Genomic DNA, 18,416 nt, shown 5'->3' with positions numbered 1-18,416 from the left:
GATGCAGTGACCATATATGGACGGATGGAGATCTGACCTGATGACGTGGTCCCTGCTCTCCGCTAAGCCGACACTTCTCTGAAAAGGATTCCCTCCCGATGTCTGCTCTGGGGAACCCTAGGAGATGCAGTGACCATATATGGACAGATGCTGATCTGAAGCTGATGACGTGGTCCCTGCTCTCTCCGCTAAGCCGACACTTCTCTGAAAAGGATTCCCTCCCGATGTCTGCTCTGGGGAACCCTAGGAGATGCAGTGACCATATATGGACAGATGGTGATCTGACCTGATGACGTGGTCCCTGCTCTCTCCGCTAAGCCGACACTTCTCTGAAAAGGATTCCCTCCCGATGTCTGCTCTGGGGAACCCTAGGAGATGCAGTGACCATATATGGACAGATACTGATCTGACCTCATGACGTGGTCCCTGCTCTCAGCTAAGCCGACACTTCTCTGAAAAGGATTCCCAGCCCGATGTCTGCTCTGGGGAACCCTAGGAGATGCAGTGACCATATATGGACAGATGGTGATCTGAAGCTGATGACGTGGTCCCTGCTCTCCGCTAAGCCCGACACTTCTCTGAAAAGGATTCCCAGCCCGATGTCTGCTCTGGGGAACCCTAGGAGATGCAGTGACCATATATGGACAGATGGTGATCTGACCTGATGACGTGGTCCCTGCTCTCCGCTAAGCCGACACTTCTCTGAAAAGGATTCCCTGCCCGATGTCTGCTCTGGGGAACCCTAGGAGATGCAGTGACCATATATGGACAGATGCTGATCTGAAGCTGATGACGTGGTCCCTGCTCTCCGCTAAGCCGACACTTCTCTGAAAAGGATTCCCTCCCGATGTCTGTAGAAGCCATTCTGTACTGTGAGTTCAGACTTTCAAAGTATTTACTATGCGGACACAGCGCCGGGACACAGCGGGACCTGGGGGGAGAATCCGTGACAATATCATAGCTGCCCGTGACGCGGGGCAGAGGTACGAAAAACGGGAAAGTCCCGTCAAAATCGGGACGGTTGGGAGCTATGCTTACCTATGTCTGCAGAATAGTGACCCCCCACTTACCTATGTCTGCAGAATAGTGACCCCACTTACCTATGTCTGCAGAATAGTGACCCCCACTTACCTATGTCTGCAGAATCCTGACCCCCACTTACCTATGTCTGCAGAATAGTGACTCCCCCCCCCCCACTTACCTATTGTCTGCAGAATAGTGACCCCCCCCCGCCACTTACCTATGTCTGTTGAATAGTGACCCCCCCCCCACTTACCTATGACTGCAGAATAGGGACACCCCCCCCCCACTTACCTATGACTGCGGTGCGCTGTATTTCTGCTGCGGCCATGATGGGCTGGGTCGGGGATATGTCGGTGTCAGGGGGCAGCACAAAGCTCCAGGGGTCCGCCTGTGAGAGGAGAGCAGCAACAATGAGAAATGGCTGCGGTATCCATGGCTACTGGAGTACGGAGGTCTTACATTCCAGGAGAACGAGGGTCTTACCCTACAAGCCGTCACATTCCAGGAGTATGTGGGTCTTACCCTACAAGCCATCACATTCCAGGCGTACGGGGGTCTTACCCTACAAGCCGTCACATTCCAGGCGTACGGGGGTCTTACCCTACAAGCCGTCACATTCCAGGCGTACGGGGGTCTTACCCTACAAGCCGTCACATTCCAGGCGTACGGGGGTCTTACCCTACAAGCCGTCACATTCCAGGCGTACGGGGGTCTTACCCTACAAGCCATCACATTCCAGGCGTACGGGGGTCTTACCCTACAAGCCGTCACATTCCAGGCGTACGGGGGTCTTACCCTACAAGCCATCACATTCCAGGCGTACGGGGGTCTTACCCTACAAGCCGTCACATTCCAGGCGTACGGGGGTCTTACCCTACAAGCCGTCACATTCCAGGCGTACGGGGGTCTTACCCTACAAGCCGTCACATTCCAGGCGTACGGGGGTCTTACCCTACAAGCCGTCACATTCCAGGCGTACGGGGGTCTTACCCTACAAGCCGTCACATTCCAGGCGTACGGGGGTCTTACCCTACAAGCCGTCACATTCCAGGCGTACGGGGGTCTTACCCTACAAGCCGTCACATTCCAGGCGTACGGGGGTCTTACCCTACAAGCCGTCACATTCCAGGCGTACGGGGGTCTTACCCTACAAGCCGTCACATTCCAGGCGTACGGGGGTCTTACCCTACAAGCCGTCACATTCCAGGCGTACGGGGGTCTTACCCTACAAGCCGTCACATTCCAGGCGTACGGGGGTCTTACCCTACAAGCCGTCACATTCCAGGCGTACGGGGGTCTTACCCTACAAGCCGTCACATTCCAGGCGTACGGGGGTCTTACCCTACAAGCCGTCACATTCCAGGCGTACGGGGGTCTTACCCTACAAGCCGTCACATTCCAGGCGTACGGGGGTCTTACCCTACAAGCCGTCACATTCCAGGCGTACGGGGGTCTTACCCTACAAGCCGTCACATTCCAGGTGTACGGGGGTCTTACCCTACAAGCCGTCACATTCCAGGAGTACGGGGGTCTTACCCTACAAGCCGTCACATTCCAGGCGTACGGGGGTCTTACCCTAAAAGCCGGCACATTCCAGGTGTACGGGGGTCTTACCCTACAAGCCGTCACATTCCAGGCGTACGGGGGTCTTACCCTACAAGCCGTCACATTCCAGGCGTACGGGGGTCTTACCCTACAAGCCGTCACATTCCAGGCGTACGGGGGTCTTACCCTACAAGCCGTCACATTCCAGGCGTACGGGGGTCTTACCCTACAAGCCGTCACATTCCAGGCGTACGGGGGTCTTACCCTACAAGCCGTCACATTCCAGGCGTACGGGGGTCTTACCCTACAAGCCGTCACATTCCAGGCGTACGGGGGTCTTACCCTAAAAGCCGGCACATTCCAGGTGTACGGGGGTCTTACCCTACAAGCCGTCACATTCCAGGCGTACGGGGGTCTTACCCTACAAGCCGTCACATTCCAGGCGTACGGGGGGGGGTGTCTTACCCTACAAGCCGTCACATTCCAGGCGTACGGGGGTCTTACCCTACAAGCCATCACATTTCAGGAGTACGGGGGTCTTACCCTACAAGCCGTCACATTCCAGGCGTACGGGGGGGGGGGGTGTCTTACCCTACAAGCCGTCACATTCCAGGCGTACGGGGGGGGGGTGTCTTACCTTACAAGCCGGCAGGTTCCAGCTGAGGGGCGCGGCCTGGATGATGCATTGGTGTAGCTGCTCCGTCTGGACCCTCGCCCTCTGACCCTCCTCCTCCAGGAGGAACAGCGAGACCCCCGGATACTGGAGCGTGACAGCGCGAGAGCACAGAGAGGATACAATGTGACGCAGAAGCTCCACGGCCGTCCTACAAGAGACTGCATCTCCCGACACCTAAAATATACGAGAGACATCCGTGAGAGACAGCAAGAGACTGCGAGACACAGAGAGACTGCGAGACAGAGAGGCAGCGAGACACAGAGAGGCAGCGAGACACAGAGAAAAAAACGAGACACAGAGAGACAGCGAGACACAGAGAAAAAAACGAGACACAGAGAGACAGCGAGACACAGAGAAAAAAACGAGACACAGAGAGACAGCGAGACACAGAGAGACAGCGAGACAGCGAGACACAGAGAAAAAAACGAGACACAGAGAGACAGCAAGACACAGAGACACAGAGAGACAGCGAGACACAGAGAGACAGCGAGACACAGAGAGACAGCGAGACACAGAGAGGCAGCGAGACACAGAGAGGCAGCGAGACACAGAGAGGCAGCGAGACACAGAGAGACAGCAAGACACAGAGAGACAGCGAGACACAGAGAAAAAAACGAGACACAGAGAGACAGCAAGACACAGAGACACAGAGAGACAGCGAGACACAGAGAGACAGCAAGACACAGAGAGACAGCGAGACACAGAGAAAAAAACGAGACACACAGAGACAGCGAGACACAGAGAGACAGCGAGACACAGAGAGACAGCGAGACACAGAGAGACAGATAGTGAATGAAATTAGGACAATTTGGGGACATGAGAGGCAGCAGAAGGGAAGATGAGATGGGAGAGGACACAGGATGGAAACTAATCACAGAGAAGACTCTTCATATGAGGAACATGGGGGACACCCGGAAGGTAAGTACTGGGACAGTCTTGGCTTGGGTCCCTATGGACACTTACCTTGAATCCGCAGCGGTCTTGTACCTCCAGCGGGACAATGGTGACCTGGTCCATCCCCGCCAGCAGCTCGTGATGATATTCTTGCATGAAGCGGAGCTCCGATGAGTCCATTAGAACCTCGCATGAGTCCGGTAGAACCTCGGATGAGTCCGGTAGAACCTCGGATGAGTCCAGTAGAATGTCGGATGAGTCCAGTAGAACCTCGGCCTCCTGCACTTGCCTCAGGTTGGTGCTCGATTCAATGTTGTTCCTGGTCTCCTGGTTGTGTATGGAGAACATTGGGGCAGCAGCTTGTGCCCTCTCCATGGACCTCTCTGCCTCACATGGACCGGCCTCCTCGTGGTCTGCTGAGACCTGGACATCCTGAGGGCCACTTTCTGTGTCTTCTTCTGGAGCCTGAATGTTCTGTTGTTCTGGAGCCTGAATGTTCTGTTGTTCTGGAGCCTGAATGTTCTGTTGTTCTGGAGCCTGAATGTTCTGTTGTTCTGGGAGTCGGGTCTGCTCGGTGTTTGGGTCCCCCATCACGGCCGGGTAGTATGGAGAGACAGTGAGCCGGCGGTTCTGCAGCACATGTACCCGGCTCAGGACCCGGGTGGCCACTGTAAGACACAGAGGGAAAGGCGACATCATAAATCAGGACGTGGACCTCTCCCATAGCGGCCGCATCCAGGAATATGACCCAGCGCATGGCATCGCTCCGGCAGCGGGAGGTCACCCAACGCCGTCCACTACCGAGATGTTGGCGGTTTTCTACTCAGAAGATGGAGACTCCACAAGTTTCGCTAACTGGACCTGACTTATATTCAGGATGGAGGCTGCCAGGACTCACTGGACCGAGCTCTGACAGCTCCGCCCCCTGAGCACTGGAGTGATACAGCTGCCCCCACTCTTCATATATAGGCTGCCGAGACACCTGGGGCCCCGAGACACCTGGGGACGAGACACCTGAGCCGAGACACCTGGGGACGAGACACCTGAGCCGAGACACCTGGGGACGAGACACCTGAGCCGAGACACCTGGGGACGAGACACCTGGGGCCCGAGACACCTGGGGACGAGACACCTGGGGACGAGACACCTGAGCCGAGACACCTGGGGCCCGAGACACCTGGGGACGAGACACCTGGGGCCCGAGACACCTGGGGACTAGACACCTGGGGACGAGACACCTGAGCCGAGACACCTGGGGACGAGACACCTGAGCCGAGACACCTGGGGACGAGACACCTGGGGCCCAAGACACCTGGGGACGAGACACCTGAGCCGAGACACCTGGGGACGAGACACCTGGGGCCCGAGACACCTGGGGCCCGAGATACCTGGGGACGAGACACCTGGGGACGAGACACCTGAGCCGAGACACCTGGGGACGAGACACCTGGGGCCCGAGACACCTGGGGCCCGAGACACCTGGGGACGAGACACCTGAGCCGAGACACCTGGGGACGAGACACCTGAGCCGAGACACCTGGGGACGAGACACCTGGGGCCCGAGACACCTGGGGACGAGACACCTGGGGACGAGACACCTGAGCCGAGACACCTGGGGACGAGACACCTGGGGCCCGAGACACCTGGTCATTTCTCCTTGATATTTTGACGCCCGACGCGGGGCTCAGGTGTGGCCACTGACCACTGAGGCAAGCTTCATATTAGTCTGTGCCGCTCTTGTGAACTGAACTGACAATGGTGCACCCGAGGTAAGAGGAAATTTACTACCTTGATATGTCACTTCATATTCACGGATTGGTTAGACAGGGTAAGGTTGCCTGTGTGTGTGCAATTTATTACTGTTCACTATAACCTGAGTTCACTGTAATGATGATGAAGGACCCTTGCAAAGTGAGAAATTATAAAACTTTTGAGACCTGAGAGAACCTGTGTGTGTTGTAGAAAAAGGTCTGCAGTGCCCTCTTGTGGATTGTTGTTGTAGTTCTGAGAGTTTGTGATGGTGTTGAGATTTTTGTTCATGTAAGCGCTGATAGAATCTGGAAGTTTGCAGAGACAAACTCTGGCAAAATTTACGACCATTCCTTCGGGATTGGGATCGGCCCCGTGATGCGGTAGTGACAGTAGAGACTTAGGGACACTGACGGGAATTTTACAGTTGAGCGTTAACTCCGATTCACGTTTTCCCAACGCGTTACCCGAATATTTCCGATTTGCGACGATTTTCCCTGAATTGCCCCGGGTTTTTGGCGCGCGCGATCGGATTGTGGCGCATCGGCGCTGGCGTGAACGCGATGGAAATCGGGGGGGGGGGGGTGGCCGAACAAAAACCCAACGGATTCGGAAAAACGGCTGCATTTTTTTTAAAAAAAGTGTCGCTGGACTCGCGCTTACCTTTATCCACGATGGCTCGCTGTATTCTAGTGCATTCTGATGCTCTTCAGCGCAGCAGCGACACCTTGTGGATGTCGGAGGAACTACCTTAGTGAATCCCGGCCGGACCCGAATCCACCGCAGAGAACGCGCAGCTGGATCGCGAATGGGCCGGGTAAGTAAATCTGCCCCATTGTGTGAAGGTCTCTAATTTGTACTTACTGATAGGTAGCGGGGTAGTCTGGAGCTGTATGTACGGAGGATATCTATAGCCCTTGAACAAAATCAGGTATTCCACAGATTCCACAAAATGGGTAGTGAGCAAAGTAAGACTGTAGCTGGACACTGCAGACCTAAAAAGGCGACTGACATAGTGTCACACAGGAAAGGTAAAGAGTGGGTAAAAGGAAGTTATGAGGTATTGAAGTTTTTGGGTATGTTAGATGATTCCCTGAGTGTGCAAAGGTGGGAGACAGCACTTGATGAAAATGGCGGCTGCCTCAAAGACAAAAAGTGGCACACCCAGGCAGAAGGTTGGCTTGAGAGTTAATGACAAAGGGTTGGACAAAAGTGGATGGGAAGAGGGGGTGGTACCAGGAGCCCTCTGGTGGACCACCCCCATACAACTGTGACAAACAGACTACACAGACTGCCCACATCCGACCAGTTCTCACTGAGGAAGAGTGGGAAGCTTCTAAAGGTGTGACCGAAAGGGGAGGTAATACTGAACAGGACCCTGAGGGATGGACCTGTATCCGATGTGGGATACAGAACCCGGACTGGACAGACACTTGCAGAAACTTTTTCCCTCAGTCCGGAGGCAATTGATGCATTCCACAGCCTTAAGCTGTCAATTCTGTCTGCCCCGGCCCTAGGCACACCCCACTACACCAAGCCGCAGGTGTCCTTGTCCAGGAGCATGGTGGCCTTCCCAGACCAATGGCCTACTATTCAGCACGGTTAGTTGTGAGAGGAGCCCCCTCCTGTGTCAGAGCAGTAGCCGTAGTCAGCACTCTGCTCAGCAAGCCTAGTGAGTTAATCCTAGACCACCCAGTCACTGTACAGACCCCACATGACTTGCACAGTATTCTTACCCATGTGCAACCCAAACATCTGAACATGGCCAGACAACTCAGACTCCAATGGGCCCTCCTGATGCCCCAAAATGTCACACTAAAAAGGTGCACAGCCCTGAATCCTGCCACCTTGTTGCCAGCTTTACAGGATTCAGAAGGGGGGGGGGTCCAGGCCCCCTCCACCAGACTCTCTGTTTTTGCACGGCCTCTCAGATTAGGAGCTTTTTGAACTTGAGCATGAGCATGACTGTTTGTCCCTTATCCAACAGGAGACATCTGCTTTTGCTCATGTCACCAACAAGAACTACTTAACCCAGATGTTGAGTTTTTTGTAGATGGCTCCAGGTCGGTGGGAGAGGATGGACGGTTCTACACTGGATATACAGTGGTCAGTGGTGCACATGAGGTAGTACAAGCAGAACCACTCCCTCCACACAGGTCAGCGCAGGAGGTGAAGTGATGGCACTCAGGGAAGGTAAGAGGGCGAATATCTACACAGACAGTAGATATTCCCATGAGGCTTGTCATGACTATGGCCCAATATGTCAGGCCAGAGATTTCCTCACCTCTGCAGGGACCCCCTTTAAGCATGGCCAATTGATTAAAGAGCTCACAGATGCTCTCTTACTTCCACAAGAGGTGGGGATAATAAAAGTGAAAGCACACACTAAATTGGCAACCCCACAAGCCAAAGGCAATGACGCGGCCAACAGGGCAGCCAAGGCAGCTGCACAGATGGAGCCCAGAGACTGTTCAGTCGTCTCAACAGTAAGTACTGAGCCTGAAAAGTTTGATCCACAGGTGTTCCAGTCCCTGGTGGCTCAAGTGTCACCGGAAGAAAAAGGAGTGTAGAGGAAAGCTGGAGCCCAGATGCCGATGGGACCTGGATGCTGGGAGAGAGGGTGTGCCTGCCCAGAGCCCTGCACCTGGCGGTAAGTCAAGTAGCCTACGGACACACACACACATCCAAAATGGCCATGCTAGTGCACATAAACCATAAGTGGTTTTCCCCGGGCGTTACTACCCCCGTCACTAGACTAGTGAAAGCCTTTATAGTCTGTGCCCACCACAACCCGGGTAAGGTGGTAAAGACCCCACAGAAGGTGACACCCAAGCTGCTGTATCCCTTCCAGAGACTGCAGATGGATTTTATCCAGCTACCAAAAAGGGGTACGTAGGAATACGTGCCTGTGTGCATTGATCTCTTTCCAGGGGGGCCAGAAGCTTCTCCCATAACCAAGGCTACTGCCAGAGCCGCAGCCAAGAAGTTGGTGAGTCAGATTTTCTGCAGGTTTGGACTTCCAGAGACCATAGAGTCCGGTCACAGAACCCACTTCACTGGACAGGTAAAGACCTGAAACCTTGTCCCTCCTGGGTGTAGAACAGGCCCTGCACACCACTTACCATTCCCAAGCTAGTGGTGGGGTTGAGAGACTAAGCGGCACTCTTAAGCTAAAGATCCAGGAAGCCATGGAAGAAGCAGGGAAACCATGGCCCAAGTGCCTTCCTGCCGCCCTCTATTCAGTAAGGACCATCCCCAACAGAAAGACAGGATTGTCCCCCTTCGAGGTACGATTTGGCTGCGCACCCCGACTAGGCCTCTACTTCCCAAAAACCCTGCAGCTGATGGCAGGAAACCAAGTGGAATATGCCACACCGTTAAGCCAGGCCTTGGAAAAGGTCCACAAACGTGTCTATGATTCTCTTCCAGATCCGGACAGTGATTTCAGGACGCATACCCTGAAGCCTGGAGACTACGTGGTGGTAAAGAGACACACCAGAAAGAGTCTAGAGCCTCGCTACGACGGTCCTTTTCAAGTCCTGCTGACCAACACCACGTCTGTGAAGCTAGAGGGAAACCAATATGGCTCCATGCCTCCCATTGCAAACTTACTTACTCTTCTTCCTAGCTGGTCTCTTCTTGTTCACTTTATGCTTATGGAATCCAAACACTAGCCCTGGAAAAATTGGAGCTGGCGTGGATACAACAGGCGACTGGGGATATAGACCAGGCTCAGGAATGAAAAAGAAAGATCAGTACGGGAGATCACTTAAGGAAAGATTATTCAAGGCTCCCTATACCGTCGGACACCAGGGAAATGTAACAAACTGATAATTTCCATAATTAACCCCATACCACAAGATGACGGGGAGTATTTTATAAGGTTTTGGAAGGGTGAATCGGGTCCGAAAGGAAAGTTCTGGATAAGAGATATGAGGAATTCAACTTCTTACCTCCTCCTGAAACAGACAGAGTCAAACAATGTCACGTTACGAAATCCCATATATCAATCTCTTCAAAACCCCACCTATGAGGATAAGCTGGCCATAGAGACTGGGTCCGGAACAGTGAATGCTTGGGTGGAGTGGATAAAGTACAGCGCAGCTAGTCAAAACAAGACCGACTGTATTGTGTGTGGCATGGCTAGGAGTTCACTGATGTCCGTTCCTTTCCCTGCTACTCCATCCTCTGACCAAGACAGTCCTTCTGCATGCCTTATGTCTCTGTACCAAAACAAAACGTCTCCTTCTGCTAAGTGTAAACCCATAACCACCGAGTACCATACACTGCTAGAGCTCTGGGACACCCCAACCGGGACTACCTATGCATCTATAGGGCTGACCAGATTGCTCCCAAGGTAGGAAACTTTACCTACGGTTGGTGCACCCAGACGCACATTAACATCAACAACACGGGTAACCCTGTATTAGCAGTGTCCGACGTGTACTGGATTTGTGGAGATGGAAGAATCAGGTCAGGCCTGGAGGCTGGGAAGGTGAGTGCGCTGTGGTAAAATTTGTGCATCCCTTCCTCGTAATTCCCAAGGATAAGTTTGATCAGGTACATGAAGAAAAGGTAGAGAATCCCAAGGAAACCTGGAGGTCTAAGAGAGCGGCACCCAAGGGCTCACTAGATGACAACATATATATAGACACGGTAGTACCAAGGGGGTTCCCAGATGAATTCCAGGCCCGTAATCAGTTATGGGCAGGTCTAGTGTCCATTATTCCCCAGATAACTATTAACAAAAATGTTGATTGGATTAACTATATCTATTATAACCAACAGAGATTTGTAAATTATACCCCAGATGCTTTTAAAGGTGTTGCTGAGCAGTTGCATGCGACCTCCATCATGGCGTTCCAAAACCGTATGGCTCTTGACATGATTCTGGCCGAGAAGGGACGAGTTTGCAAGATGGTGGGTGTGGCCTGTTGCACATACATCCCCAACAACACCGCTCCCGATGGGTCCATCACTCACGCCCTCGAGAAGATTGAGAGACTGTCTGTGGAACTCAAGAAGAACTCCGGAGTGGACACTTCATTCTTCACTTCATGGCTGGGGGACTGGAAGGGTTTCCTGACTCAAGTGGGGGTGATATTGGGGGTCCTGATTCTGTTCTTGTCACTTGTTGGGTTGTACCTCTCATCAAGTCCTCCATGAACCAGACAGCTGTCCGAGCGGTAAGAGGCCATACGCAAGGAGACGAAGACAGTGGCGCTGCTCTTCTTGGGAACCAGCCTGACAATAAACCCATAAACTACAGAAACTCAGTGATGTGATGTGAGTGTGCGGGCCTGTGACTGGCCTCCAGGGGATCTGGTGAAGAGGTAACACGTCCAGCAGGTGAGGGCTTAGCCTACCTGTATGTACCTGGAGTTTGAGGAGGTCACTCAGGACAGAGTTACAGGCCAGCAAAGCTCAAAGGGGGGAAATGTTAAAGATATTACACTGGACTCAGACGCCATCTTATGTATTGTCGGACATTTTAAAGACTCAGTATTTATTTCATATACCGTATATACCGGCGTATAAGACGACTTTTGAAGACAGAAAAATCTTCTGTCTTCTCTGGGGTCGTCTTATACGCCGGTAATCGTCTTATACGGCGGGTCCCAGTGCATGGAGAGGGCTCACGGGCTGTGCCCTCTCCATAGCCGGTAAGTCTCTGCTGCATATTGCTAGCACCGATCGCGGGTGTTTGCACAGCGGTGGCTGCCGACAGCCTCAAAAAGACATCGGGGTGCATACTCACCCTCCGTTGGCCCCGATGTCCGCGCGGATCGTCTTCCGCGCAGTCTTCTTTCTTCTGCTGGGCGCCACCATGCTTTTCCCCGGGGCGGCGCCTAGTATGACGTCAGCAGCGGCGCGTCATACTAGGCGCCGTCCAGGGTAGAACAATGGCGGCGCCCGGCACGAAGTTAGTGAAGACAGAAGACGGGCGCCGAAGCCAGAAGAGGACCCACGCGGACATCGGGGGAGCAGCGCTGCAGGTCGGGGCCACCGGAGGGTGAGTATATAAGTTTATTATTTTCTATTAATGCTGGGCTGTGCTGTATACTACTGGGGGCAGGCTGTATACTACTGGGGGCAGTGCTGTATACTACTGGGGGCAGGCTGTATACTACTGGGGGCAGGCTGTATACTACTGGGGGCTGTGCTGTATACTACTGGGGGCAGTGCTGTATACTACTGGGGGCAGGCTGTATACTACTGGGGGCTGTGCTGTATACTACTGGGGGCAGGCTGTATACTACTGGGGGCTGGCTGGATATTACTGGGGGCAGGCTGTATACTACTGGGGGCTGTGCTGTATATTACTGGGGGCAGGCTGTATACTACTGGGGGCTGTGCTGTATACTACTGGGGGCTGTGCTGTATACTACTGGGGGCTGTGCTGTATACTACTGGGGGCTGGCTGGATATTACTGGGGGCAGGCTGTATACTACTGGGGGCTGTGCTGTATACTACTGGGGGCTGTGCTGTATACTACTGGGGGCTGTGCTGTATACTACTGGAGGCAGGCTGTATACTACTGGGGGCTGTGCTGTATACTACTGGGGGCAGTGCTGTATACTACTGGGGGCTGGCTGGATATTACTGGGGGCAGGCTGTATACTACTGGGGGCTGGCTGGATATTACTGGGGGCAGGCTGTATACTACTGGGGGCTGTGCTGTATACTACTGGGGGCAGGCTGTATACTACTGGGGGCAGTGCTGTATACTACTGGGGGCTGTGCTGTATACTACTGGGGGCAGGCTGTATACTACTGGGGGCAGTGCTGTATACTACTGGGGGCTGTGCTGTATACTACTGGGGGCTGTGCTGTATACTACTGGGGGCAGTGCTGTATACTACTGGGGGCTGTGCTGTATACTACTGGGGGCTGTGCTGTATACTACTGGGGGCTGGCTGGATATTACTGGGGGCAGGCTGTATACTACTGGGGGCTGGCTGGATATTACTGGGGGCAGGCTGTATACTACTGGGGGCTGTGCTGTATACTACTGGGGGCTGTGCTGTATACTACTGGGGGCTGTGCTGTATACTACTGGAGGCAGGCTGTATACTACTGGGGGCTGTGCTGTATACTACTGGGGGCAGTGCTGTATACTACTGGGGGCTGTGCTGTATACTACTGGGGGCAGGCTGTATACTACTGGGGGCTGTGCTGTATACTACTGGGGGCTGTGCTGTATACTACTGGGGGCAGTGCTGTATACTACTGGGGGCAGGCTGTATACTACTGGGGGCAGGCTGTATACTACTGGGGGCAGTGCTGTATACTACTGGGGGCAGTGCTGTATACTACTGGGGGCAGTGCTGTATACTACTGGGGGCTGTGCTGTATACTACTGGGGGCTGTGCTGTATACTACTGGGGGCACGCTGTATACTACTGGGGGCTGTGCTGGATATTACTAGGGGCAGTGCTGTATACTACTGAGGGCTGTGCTGTATACTACTGGGGGCAGTGCTGTATACTACTGGGGGCAGTGCTGTATACTACTGGGGGCTGTGCTGTATACTACTGGGGGCTGTGCTGTATACTACTGGGGGCACGCTGTATACTACTGGGGGCTGGGCTGTATACTACTGGGGGCAGTGCTGTATACTACTGGGGGCTGTGCTGTATACTACTGGGGGCAGTGCTGTATACTACTGGGGGCAGGCTGTATACTACTGGGGCAGTGCTGTATACTACTGGGGCAGTGCTGTATACTACTGGGGGCAGTGCTGTATACTACTGGGGGCAGTGCTGTATACTACTGGGGCAGTGCTGTATACTACTGGGGCAGTGCTGTATACTACTGGGGGCAGGCTGTATACTACTGGGGGCAGGCTGTATACTACTGGGGGCTGTGCTGTATACTACTGGGGGCAGTGCTGTATACTACTGGGGGCTGTGCTGTATACTACTGGGGGCAGGCTGTATACTACTGGGGGCTGGCTGGATATTACTGGGGGCAGGCTGTATACTACTGGAGGCTGTGCTGTATACTACTGGGGGCTGTGCTGTATACTACTGGGGGCAGTGCTGTATACTACTGGGGGCAGTGCTGTATACAACTGGGGGCTGTGCTGTATACTACTGGGGGCAGTGCTGTATACTACTGGGGGCTGTGCTGTATACTACTGGAGGCAGGCTGTATACTACTGGGGGCAGGCTGTATACTACTGGGGGCATGCTGTATACTACTGGGGGCAGTGCTGTATACTACTGGGGGCAGGCTGTATACTACTGGGGGCTGGCAGGCTGTATACTACTGGGGGCAGTGCTGTATACTACTGGGGGCTGTGCTGTATACTACTGGAGGCAGGCTGTATACTACTGGGGGCAGGCTGTATACTACTGGGGGCATGCTGTATACTACTGGGGGCAGTGCTGTATACTACTGGGGGCAGGCTGTATACTACTGGGGGCTGGCAGGCTGTATACTACTGGAGGCTGTGCTGTATACTACTGGGGGCAGTGCTGTATACTACTGGGGCAGTGCTGTATACTACTGGGGGCTGTGATGTATACTACTGGGGGCTGTGCTGTATACTACTGGGGGCTGTGCTGTATACTACTGGGGGCTGTGCTGTATACTACTGGGGGCAGTGCTGTATACTACTGGGGCAGTGCTGTATACTACTGGGGGCTGTGCTGTATACTACTGGAGGCAGTGCTGTATACTACTGGGGGCTGTGCTGTATACTACTGGGGGCTGTGCTGTATACTACTGGGGGCTGTGCTGTATACTACTGGGGGCTGTGCTGTATACTACTGGAGGCAGGCTGTATACTACTGGGGGCAGGCTGTATACTACTGGGGGCTGTGATGTATACTACTGGGGGCTGTGCTGTATACTACTGGAGGCAGGCTGTATACTACTGGGGGCTGTGCTGTATACTACTGGGGGCTGTGCTGTATACTACTGGGGGCTGTGCTGTATACTACTGGGGGCAGTGCTGTATACTACTGGGGGCTGTGCTGTATACTACTGGGGGCTGTGCTGTATACTACTGGGGGCAGTGCTGTATACTACTGGGGGCTGTGCTGTATACTACCGGGGGCAGGCTGTATACTACTGGGGGCTGTGCTGTATACTACTGGGGGCAGTGCTGTATACTACTGGGGGCAGTGCTGTATACTACTGGGGGCTGTGCTGTATACTACTGGGGGCTGTGCTGTATACTACTGGGGGCTGTGCTGTATACTACTGGGGGCAGTGCTGTATACTACTGGGGGCAGTGCTGTATGCTACTGGGGGCTGTGCTGTATACTACTGGGGGCAGTGCTGTAAACTACTGGGGGCTGCTGTATACTACTGGGGGCTGTGCTGTATACTACTGGGGGCTGTGCTGTATACTACTGGGGGCTGTGCTGTATACTACTGGGGGCAGTGCTGTATACTACTGGGGGCAGTGCTGTATACTACTGGGGGCTGTGCTGTATACTACTGGGGGCTGTGCTGTATACTACTGGGGGCTGTGCTGTATACTACTGGGGGCAGTGCTGTATACTACTGGGGGCTGTGCTGTATACTACTGGGGGCTGTGCTGTATACTACTGGGTGCTGTGCTGTATACTACTGGGGGCTGTGCTGTATACTACTGGGGGCTGTGCTGTATATTACCGGGGGCTGTGCTGTATACTACCGGGGGCAGTGCTGTATACTACTGGGGGCTGTGCTGTATACTACTGGGGGCAGTGCTGTATACTACTGGGGGCAGTGCTGTATACTACTGGGGGCTGTGCTGTATACTACTGGGGGCTGTGATGTATACTACTGGGGGCTGTGCTGTATACTACTGGGGGCTGTGCTGTATACTACTGGGGGCAGGCTGTATACTACTGGGGGCTGTGCTGTATACTACTGGGGGCTGTGCTGTATACTACTGGGGGCTGTGCTGTATACTACTGGGGGCTGTGCTGTATACTACTGGGGGCTGTGCTGTATACTACTGGGGGCTGTGCTGTATACTACTGGGGGCAGTGCTGTATACTACTGGGGGCAGTGCTGTATACTACTGGGGGCTGTGCTGTATACTACTGGGGGCTGTGCTGTATACTACTGGGGGCTGTGCTGTATACTACTGGGGGCTGTGCTGTATACTACTGGGGGCAGGCTGTATACTACTGGGGGCAGGCTGTATACTACTGGGGGCTGTGCTGTATACTACTGGGGGCTGTGCTGTATACTACTGGGGGCTGTGCTGTATACTACTGGGGGCAGTGCTGTATACTACTGGGGGCTGTGCTGTATACTACTGGGGGCAGTGCTGTATACTACTGGGGGCTGTGCTGTATACTACTATGGGCAGTGCTGTATACTACTGGGGGCTGTGCTGTATACTACTGGGGGCTGTGCTGTATACTACCGGGGGCAGTGCTGTATACTACTGGGGGCAGTGCTGTATACTACTGGGGGCTGTGCTGTATACTACTGGGGGCTGTGCTGTATACTACTGGGGGCAGTGCTGTATACTACTGGGGGCAGTGCTGTATACTACTGGGGGCAGTGCTGTATACTACTGGGGGCAGTGCTGTATACTACTGGGGGCTGTGCTGTGTACTACTGGGGGCAGTGCTGTATACTACTGGGGGCTGTGCTGTATACTACTGGGGGCTGTGCTGTATACTACTGGGGGCAGTGCTGTGTACTACTGGGGGCTGTGCTGTATACTACTGGGGGCTGTGCTGTGTACTACTGGGGGCTGTGCTGTATACTACTGGGGGCAGTGCTGTAAACTACTGGGGGCTGCTGTATACTACTGGGGGCTGTGCTGTATACTACTGGGGGCTGTGCTGTATACTACTGGGGGCTGTGCTGTATACTACTGGGGGCTGTGCTGTATACTACTGGGGGCTGTGCTGTATACTACCGGGGGCAGTGCTGTATACTACCGGGGGCAGTGCTGTATACTACTGGGGGCTGTGCTGTATACTACTGGGGGCTGTGCTGTATACTACTGGGGGCAGTGCTGTATACTACTGGGGGCAGTGCTGTATACTACTGGGGGCAGTGCTGTATACTACTGGGGGCTGTGCTGTATACTACTGGGGGCAGTGCTGTATACTACTGGGGGCTGTGCTGTATACTACTGGGGGCAGTGCTGTATACTACTGGGGGCTGTGCTGTATACTACTGGGGGCAGTGCTGTATACTACTGGGGGCAGTGCTGTATACTACTGGGGGCAGTGCTGTATACTACTGGGGGCTGTGCTGTATACTACTGGAGGCAGGCTGTATACTACTGGGGGCTGTGCTGTATACTACTGGGGGCTGTGCTGTATACTACTGGGGGCAGTGCTGTATACTACTGGGGGCTGTGCTGTATACTACTGGGGGCAGTGCTGTATACTACTGGGGGCTGTGCTGTATACTACTATGGGCAGTGCTGTATACTACTGGGGGCTGTGCTGTATACTACTGGGGGCTGTGCTGTATACTACTGGGGGCAGTGCTGTATACTACTGGGGGCTGTGCTGTATACTACTGGGGGCAGTGCTGTATACTACTGGGGGCAGTGCTGTATACTACTGGGGGCAGTGCTGTATACTACTGGGGGCAGTGCTGTATACTACTGGGGGCTGTGCTGTATACTACTGGGGGCAGTGCTGTATACTACTGGAGGCAGGCTGTATACTACTGGGGGCTGTGCTGTATACTACTGGGGGCTGTGCTGTATACTACTGGGGGCAGTGCTGTATACTACTGGGGGCAGTGCTGTATACTACTGGGGGCAGTGCTGTATACTACTGGGGGCAGTGCTGTATACTACTGGGGGCTGTGCTGTATACTACTGGGGGCTGTGCTGTATACTACTGGAGGCAGGCTGTATACTACTGGGGGCTGTGCTGTATACTACTGGGGGCAGTGCTGTATACTACTGGGGGCAGTGCTGTATACTACTGGGGGCTGTGCTGTATACTACTGGGGGGCAGTGCTGTATACTACTGGGGGCTGTGCTGGATATTACTGGGGGCTGTGCTGGATATTACTGGGGGCTGTGCTGTATACTACTGGGGGCTGTGCTGTATACTACTGGGGGCAGTGCTGTATACTACTGGGGGCAGTGCTGTATACTACTGGGGGCTGGCTGTATACTACTGGGGGCTGTGCTGTATACTACTGGGGGCTGTGCTGTATACTACTAGGGGCTGCTGTATACTACTGGGGGCAGTGCTGTATACTACTGGGGGCAGTGCTGTATACTACTGGGGGCTGTGCTGTATACTACTGGGGGCTGTGCTGTATACTACTGGGGGCTGTGCTGTATACTACTGGGGGCAGGCTGTATACTACTGGGGGCTGTGCTGTATACTACTGGGGGCTGTGCTGTATACTACTGGGGGCAGTGCTGTATATTACTGGGGGCTGTGATGTATACTACTGGGGGCTGTGCTGTATACTACTGGGGGCTGTGCTGTATACTACTGGGGGCAGGCAGGCTGTATACTACTGGGGGCAGGCAGGCTGTATACTACTGGGGGCTGTGCTGTATACTACTGGGGGCTGTGCTGTATACTACTG

General features: G+C 54.0%; 1 protein-coding gene across 1 annotated transcript in view; it reads right to left on the bottom strand.

The window, feature by feature from the left end:
• Nucleotides 1–18,416, bottom strand: part of PARP10 (poly(ADP-ribose) polymerase family member 10) — a 103,769-nt gene that overhangs the window by 43,128 nt on the left and 42,225 nt on the right. Inside the window, exons 5-7 of the mRNA XM_072131863.1 lie at nucleotides 4,208–4,806; nucleotides 3,206–3,418; nucleotides 1,315–1,411 (exon numbers count right to left, since the gene is read on the bottom strand). Coding sequence (XP_071987964.1) covers nucleotides 1,315–1,411; nucleotides 3,206–3,418; nucleotides 4,208–4,806 — 909 coding nt within the window. The remainder of the gene's footprint in view (nucleotides 1–1,314; nucleotides 1,412–3,205; nucleotides 3,419–4,207; nucleotides 4,807–18,416) is intronic.

The sequence above is a fragment of the Engystomops pustulosus genome, unplaced genomic scaffold (assembly GCF_040894005.1).
Source record: "Engystomops pustulosus unplaced genomic scaffold, aEngPut4.maternal MAT_SCAFFOLD_157, whole genome shotgun sequence".
NCBI classification, from domain to species: domain Eukaryota; kingdom Metazoa; phylum Chordata; class Amphibia; order Anura; family Leptodactylidae; genus Engystomops; species Engystomops pustulosus.
This window is presented reverse-complemented; position numbering and strand designations above follow the sequence as displayed.